The sequence below is a fragment of the Aphelocoma coerulescens genome, chromosome 2, assembly GCF_041296385.1.
Source record: "Aphelocoma coerulescens isolate FSJ_1873_10779 chromosome 2, UR_Acoe_1.0, whole genome shotgun sequence".
In the NCBI taxonomy this organism is placed as follows: domain Eukaryota; kingdom Metazoa; phylum Chordata; class Aves; order Passeriformes; family Corvidae; genus Aphelocoma; species Aphelocoma coerulescens.
The window spans coordinates 166,949,533-166,957,109 of NC_091015.1; the positions used below are offsets into that span (position 1 = coordinate 166,949,533).

Below are 7,577 nucleotides of genomic sequence, written 5' to 3' on the forward strand. Positions count from 1 at the left end.
GCAGGACTTTTAAAACTGCATTACAAAAGCTGAAGAGAACACTACCACACCCTGAATGGGGCCCTGACTGAGGCCTTAACCACTCGCTGATGGAGATAAGATAAAGTAACAACTCAGGGCTGGGGACATTCACTGAGCACAGGCTTAACACCTCCAAGGTGGAGACCACAGCCCCAGGGCTATCAGCTGCCAGGCTCGAACGGACCCTCGAACCAAGGGGTGGAGGGAGGAGAGGTTTTGGGTACCTTGGAAAAGCCTCTGGTCAGACGTGCAGTGACTGCCCATCCTCCTCCTGCAGAGGAGCCCAGCTGAGGGGTCCTCACCGGGGGGGGGGGAAGCTTATCCACAGCAGAGGGGGTGGCATGGCCCATCACAGGGGCCCCCCAAAGGGGTCCCCAGACCCTGCCCCAGAGATGATGCAGCAGACCCTCAGTGTTGCAAGGGACAGCGTCAAGCCAGCCCCTGCAAGGAGACACGTGGGCGTTCCCACCTGGCTCAAAGCGTGCATTAATCCACGGGATTCTGCACTCTTCAGCGTGTCCCCACCACCGGAGCAGATGGAGGGGAGCAATGAGACGTCGTTGGGACCCTCAGATGGGTGATCTGCTTCCACCTAACCCCTGTCACCTCTCCCTGTCCCCCCACCCCCCACGCACACTTCTTTTTCTATTTCTTTCTTTCTTTCTTTCCTCTTTCCTTCTCTTTGCCTCTACTATTAAATAAAACGCATCCATTTTTTGGCATCAACATCTAACCTCGTTTGGTTTTAATCTCGTTTCTGGGAATATTTTGAACCTTCTAAGTTCTTTCCGGTTTATGCACAGAGACTTAGCTTTCCTTGCTTTTCTGGGTTTAAACCGGATCGTAACAGCATCCTAATTTTCCTTGCCTTTTGAGGCTGTCGTTGGTGAGAGGAAATTAACAGCAGGTTCTGCTGTTAACTTGGTCTTTTGACATCTGTCATCTCCAGGCACAGCTCACCAGTCCGCTCAGTGGGATGTCAGTGTCCTCTTGTCCCTGCCCAGCAATGTGGTGTCACCTCCTTCATTTCCTTCATTTCCCCTCCATCCATTAAACAAAATGTTAAAAACAGTCACCAGACCCAGAGCTCACAGCACAAAACATGAAGTTGATGTGGAATCTTTTATCCTCTTGGAAAACCTGTGGCTCTGAAATCCAGGCTCCATGAAATGCCTCAAAAATCCACATCCTTCCACATGTGCAACCAAAACCCAGCAGAGTTCCAGGGCAATGCTTCAGAAAAAGCAAAGATCTTGTTTAACCATCAAACACAACAAAAAAAAACAACACCCTTCAATTGTTTGGACCAGCTCTGGTTTCTCCCAGGACACAGCTGAGCTCGGGATGCTGCCAGCTTTTTCTTTTTCTCTTTTTTTTTTTTTTTTCTGTGTGTTTTCCAGGAATGGGAGCTTGCAGCCGGGACTGTGACCCAAGAAGCTCTGAGCTGTTTGTGTGAGTCCCTGGCTGGCTGCCCCTTCTTCTTCTCTGTGACACCCCCAGGCCTCCTACAGAGCTTTTCTGTCTCCCCTCAGCTGCAGCTCCCGCAGGGAGCAGAGCAGAGCGCTCGGAGGGCAAAACTGAACAAAGCTCAACACAATCGATGGTTTCTCTGCCAGGAACGTGGGTCTGTAGAGAGCCTCTCACAATCTCTGAATGACAGGGGGTTGGCAACAGCTGTGTGAGGTTGTTTTGGCCCTGGAGAAAAAGAGGGGAATAGATACGAGGGTGTCTTTTCCAGCTGGATGATGTCCATGAGGAGGCAGCGTGAGGGCAACTCCCAGCTCAGCAGGCTGCCCCCATTCCTTCCCTTCTCCCTCCCACCTTCCCACTGCCTTTCCTCTCTCAGCCACGTTTTTCCCTCTCTGCCTTTCCTCCTTTTCTCCAATAAGGGAAGCTCATTTCAAAATGTGAACCAAGAGAGCAAAGAGCGTGAGGAGACAGAAATTGCTCCCCACCGAGGCTGGAGAAATGTCCACAACACTGCCAGAAATCAGTTTTACTTCCACCTGTTTGTTTATAAACAGATGTTTGATAACCAAACTCACTGTGAATAAATTCACCGATCACCCCCTGTGCTGACACAGCTGTGGAGCCATTCCCTGTGTTTCAGGCAGGGTGGGATATTATTCCTCCCAGAGCTTTGAAAGTTAAGAGACAGAACTATGCCTTCAAGGATCTCCTCAGAGCAATAATGATTTGAAGCTTGAACATGTCAAAAAGGCCATTTTTTATGTGTTTTCTTAGGTGAGTTGGGTGTCTGGGGACACTTTGGATTCAAGTAGGCTCAGGAAATCAATGGGAGTTCAGCACCTGCCTTATCCAGGCTCTCTTGAAGATCCCAGGGGAAGCTCAACCACAAAACATGAATCTTTGAGAGCAGAAATTATCCCAGAACAATACTTTTATTTCAGCCATCATGGGGAGCTCTTCCAGACCCATCACAATCCGTATGCAAAGATGTAAGTGACGCTGGCCAGGACACCCAGCGACATCACTCCGTGGCTGCTGTGCCGGCTGCTGACTCCATTCACATTGCACAAGGGTTTCTCACAGCAGGAAACATTCTGGGAGCTCTGGGTTTGTTGCTGACCTGTTGCTGGACACGTTGCAGAACACATCTTGGAGATGAGGTATTTAGGTTTGTTGGGCTCTAGTGCAGGAAAAAAAAAGGGGGGGGGAAGAAAAAGGAGGATGAAAAAGCATTGTTTAAATATTTTTATGGCTAGATCTGTTTTGGTGAGTAAAGGAAGGGCAGGCATTAATGCTCAAGGCAAATTTCATGGAATTAATCATAGAATCATGGAGTGGTTTGGGTTGGAAGGGAGCTTCAAGATCATCCATGGGCAGGGACACCTCCCACCAGACCAGATTACTCAGAGCTCCATCCAGCCTGGCCTTGGGCACTTCCAGGGATGGGGCATCCACAGTTTCATAGAATCCTAGAACTGGTAAGGTTTGGAAAGGCCTTTAAGATCATCAAGTCCAACCAGGACTTCTCTGGGCTCCATGTTTTGTCAATCCTAAAGTGGAATTAGCACCTGTGGGTGGCTTTCAGTTCCAGCTGCCTGAAGTGATGCTCAGGCTGGGTCATTCCCACCAGGATGGTTTTTCCTACAACATAAACCCAAGGGGAATGTTCTGCATGACCTGAGATTTGGCATAAGAGCATGTGCGGGTCTTTGAGGGCACAGAGCCCCCAGGACAGACCTGAAGGATTGTGCTTGGCATAGGGAGTCAGCCATGGGGAGGTTTGGCCAAAACCCTTCTCAAAACAACTCTGGGAGTGGAACGTGCACAGCTCCAGGTGTGAATCCACTCCCTGGTGCTGCTCTGTGTGTCCTCAGCATTTCCCCAATTCCCAGCAGGAATATCAAGTGTCTCTGGACATTGCAGTAAGGAACCACAAGGTCAATGTCTCCTAAAAGTTGTCCGTCCAGGCCTGTTGTTCCCATAGTGGGATAAAATCCCATTCCTGGGACTGCTCTCCTACAAAACAAACAAGGTGCTGTTCCCAAACCTACTTGTCCCGACGTCCTTCCGGATGGTCACACAGTGTTTCTCCTCCTTGGCACACATGGAAATGGTCAAACAGTCCTTGTTGGACTCCTGTTCTTGGCAGGTGTAGCACATGAATGGATAAACTGGGGGGAGGGGGGAAAGGGAAAAAGCACATTACAAGGTTTAAAAACCACAAAAGCTCCAGTGCAGAGATCTCCATTTCCCTCGATACAGTCTGAGGAATGTTTTTGTGGGAATGACCAGTGACTTTTTTTATCCCCTGACCCGTGGCAGCAGCGCTAAATCCCTCTCTGTCTCCTCTGGCTCAGGCTGCGAAGTGTTATCGATCTGCTTGCAATCCCTGGGAGCAGGAGATGTGAGTGGAATTCAAGGATTTGGGGGCTTTTGTGATGGAGATTATTGCTGAGCCATAGCGGCTCTGTCCTGAGGGCTCGGCCACGGGAATTACCAATTACTGCTCAGGGTTTCTCCTGGGCAGGGCTTGGCAGGGAGAATTTAAAGATGCCTGGAGCATTTCGAGGAGGTGGACAATGCCCAGTGTCCTACTTCTCTTTAGTCTGGCTCAGAGACTGCTGTCACATCTCTTTTTTTGTGCTTGAACGTCTCTGAACTGGACTAACCTCAGTTCTAGGAAGTCTGATGAGAGCCCTCAGATGCTCTGTGAAACTTCTGGTTTTAGCATAAAATAGGGAATGAATGGAAAATCTTAACCAAAAGCTTGGTTGAAGTGCTAAAGACAGATTTGGTGAGATAATTCCTACATCTGCAACAGTGGCAGTTGACTGGCAGGAAGGTCACGCAGTGATGAGTTGTGTTTCCTGCCAAAAATCTCTGTTCCTGCCCTCAAAACCAGAACATGGTAGGAAAGACCTCTGGAAAGCCTCTTGGAAGTAGTAAAAAGAGGAAGAAGAGCAAAACCACAGCCTGGGTGATAAAACACCCCAAAATATGTGCAGAGCACTCTCCACCCAGGCAGATTGAAAGGTTTTATGGTGGTTGGGTTCTGAGTTTGTGAAATCACCCAGAGCGAAGTGTGAGGTTTTGTGGTTGAGTTTCTTTAAACACACAGCTAATTTTTGGAGGGAAACAATCCCAAATGCTGGCTGATTTCCTGCTGAGTCTGGGGACAGTCTGTCACTTTGGAAAGGGCAAAAACAACTAAAGGACACGTCCCTGTGAGCGCAGCTTTTCCCGATAAGAAGTTGGCAGTGAGGGAGCGGAAGGACGGTGGAGGTCACACCATGAAACAAGAAGTTTCTGATAGAAGGGAAGGAAAAAGTCATCAACTGTTGATCCTGTGTGGCTTTCTTGCTTCACTCTGAAAGAAGTTGAATTTTCATGTACAGAGTAGAGGAGATTCAGTGAGGTTTTAAGGAATTTTTGACACAACCTTGAATGATGTTATTCACGAGCGAGCCCAGGAAACATGAGCTGGTGAAAATCCCAGGGAATGGGTGCAAAGCCAGACACGAAAACACCCTCAGAGGGTGACTCCCAAGGATTACTGGTCAAACCAACTGGAGCAATGGAAGAAATTCTTCCCTGTGAGGGTGGTGAGGCCCTGGCACAGGTGTGCCCAGAGAAGCTGTGGCTGCCCCTGAATCCCTGAAAGTGTCCAAGGCCAGGTTGGATGGGATAGTGGAAGGTGTCCTTGCCCATGACAGGGGCTGGAATGAGCTGATCTTTAAGATCCCTTCCAAACCACTCCATGATTCTCTGAATTTGAAGGATTTTGATAGATGGATGCAATAAAAGAGTGAAAACAGAGCGAGTGCACTCAGTAAGGAGAAATAAATGACTTTTAGATAAAACTGAGACACTTAAATGTAGGGTGACAAACAACGGGATCGGTTAGAATTCACAACCACAGTGACAACAGCAGGAGTCAACAGTGTCACATTCCAGCCATGGAAACAGACGTCACCCAAGGGGACACGGGCAGAAATGTCATGTGCAAGATATGCAAAGTGGCCTTCCCACCCTGGCAAGGCCTCAGCTGGAACCCTGGTGCCCAAATCTCTCCGTGGCACTTCCAAAACTATGCAGAGCGTTTGGAGAGGGACCAGAGGAGAGGGAGGAGAAAAGGTCAGAGATCTTGGAAATGTGACCTTGTAGAAAAGGTTGGAAGGGTTTAGTTTGTTTTTTGAAAATGAGAATATGCTGAGGAAAGTCACAGAAATCTTCTTCATGTAAGAAAAAATAGGCAGCAAAGAAGAAAGTAATAAAATGTTTTATGTGTCCCGTGGTGGGAATGTGGGAGAAGAGTACAAAAAGAGATGCTGAGAGATCTTAAAGGCTGGCTTAAAACTAAATTCCTAAAGGGATGAGAGTCTCTGAGCAGTTCCAGGCTGCGGAATTTTCCTTGTTGGAAACTTTCAGGGACACCTTAAACAAACATTTGCCTGATTTTGTCCAACATTGCAGCAAGGACTTCATGACCTTAGAGGTCTTTTCCATTCTTAGTGAGTCTGTGATTCTATGAAAAGGATCAAGACCTTTTAGAATTTCTGCTGGACACAAAATATCCGTAACAGTTGAACATGGATGGAAAAGGTGAAAGATGCTCTTCGGTTGGCTGAGAGATCAAGAGTTTTGACCAAAATTTGGTTATTAGGGTCTTGGATGGGACCCAGGATACCTAAGAAGGATCAAATGACAGTTTCCACATTTTCCTTCGTCCCAGTTCTAGGCCAGAAAGCTGCAAGCTCTTATTTTTGATCTAGGCTGGGCCACAGAAAGGTGCTGTGCAAAAGCCTGTCCTTAAATCCATTGGGAATCTGATGCCAATAAAAGGTGTCACCAGTAAGGAATCCCACCGTGAACCTGTGCTCCTGGATCTCTGTGAGCTTTCCACTTCATCCTGGGTCACACTGAGAACGCTGCCGTTGAAAATTCTCTTCTGTCCATCTTATGTTGCTTCAACCAGGAATGGTGGGCACAAAATCCATTTTTTTTTTCAAGATTGAATAGTCCTTTTCCCACCCCAAAACTGGCTGAAGCTCCTGCTTTTCCAGGCATGCTGGAGAACCATTCCAAAGGATTTAGGAGTAGGGGGTTGATACATCAGCAATAATTGATTAATTAGATGTCTCTTTCTCAACCAGATTCGTATCATGGTTTCTGGGAAACCATCAGGTGTGGGGAAAATTTTGGCACTCCAGTCGTCATTCCCACGTGCCAGGAGTGATGGAGCAACACGTGTGTCTCACTCCCAGAAGGAGGACAACACTCAGCCTTCCCTTTGGGAGCGGGGTGCCTTTAACATGAAAAGTTCTTTCGCCTCTGTTGCAGATTTAATCTACAAAAATTCCCACTGTTGCATTTCCTAGGAAGACACGTGGCAAACCAGGAAGTAGCAAAGCAGAAAAGTCTCTAAAATACCCAAACCATGAAATTTTTAAGGAAAAAACCACTTTGTTATGCTTTCTATCACTTCCAACTTGCCTCCTTTTGGAAGATCCCAAAGACTGCTGTGTGGATTTAACCTGGCATCCAGCACCACCAGAGCTCTACCACTGGAAAGAAGAATTAATTCATCAGATTCTTATTTCTGCATCAAATCACTGATTGAGGTGCAAAAGGACATTGGTGACACCATCACAACACTGCCAAGTTGGTGACAGCCCTCTAAAGTTTTGCCACGTGGAAAATTGTCACCATCTTCCCTCTAATCCTTGTCTTAAGTAGGAGCAGCATGAGAGGCTCACCTTGTTCCACACACAGGACAGCAACCAGCAAGGTGACAAGAGGAGTCCTCATCTCCAGCAGATCCTCCCAGCAGGACTGGGAAGCTGTTTGGAGGGCAGGTTTTATACCCCAGCCCAACAGCAGCAGTTTTACAGGTTCCCCATGGCTCGCATGTGGACATGAAATCAACCCACGGGTGTGGAATGTTCATGTGGGAGTTTTCCATGCTGGAGCCCTTGGAACGGGCTGGCACCTTGGGGAAAAGCCCTTTCAGCCACGCGTTTCTTGCTCTTCCGGTTGTGTGAGTGATGGGAAGCTGGATCTTCTCTCTCCTCCTCTGAATTTCTCCC

The 7,577-nt window shown here is 47.9% G+C and overlaps 1 protein-coding gene across 1 annotated transcript; it reads right to left on the bottom strand.

Moving 5' to 3' along the window:
• Window positions 1-2,459: 2,459 nt before the first annotated feature.
• LOC138106043 (lymphocyte antigen 6E-like) lies at window positions 2,460-7,299 on the bottom strand. The gene is made up of 3 exons (XM_069006065.1): window positions 7,248-7,299; window positions 3,543-3,662; window positions 2,460-2,671 (listed from the first exon to the last, which is right to left on the bottom strand). The coding sequence occupies exons 1-3, from the start codon at window positions 7,297-7,299 to the stop codon at window positions 2,460-2,462; spliced, it is 384 nt and encodes a 127-aa protein (XP_068862166.1).
• Between the last annotated feature and the right edge of the window lie 278 nt (window positions 7,300-7,577).

Coding starts and splice junctions, on each gene's coding strand:
- LOC138106043 (XM_069006065.1), bottom strand. CDS start 7,299: ATGAGGACTCCTCTTGTCACCTTGCTGGTTGCTGTCCTGTGTGTGGAA. Junction 3,663..7,247: donor TGTCCTGTGTGTGGAACAAG/GTGAGCCTCTCA, acceptor CCCTCCCCCCAG/TTTATCCATTCATGTGCTAC. Junction 2,672..3,542: donor CCGGAAGGACGTCGGGACAA/GTAGGTTTGGGA, acceptor TTCCTGCACTAG/AGCCCAACAAACCTAAATAC.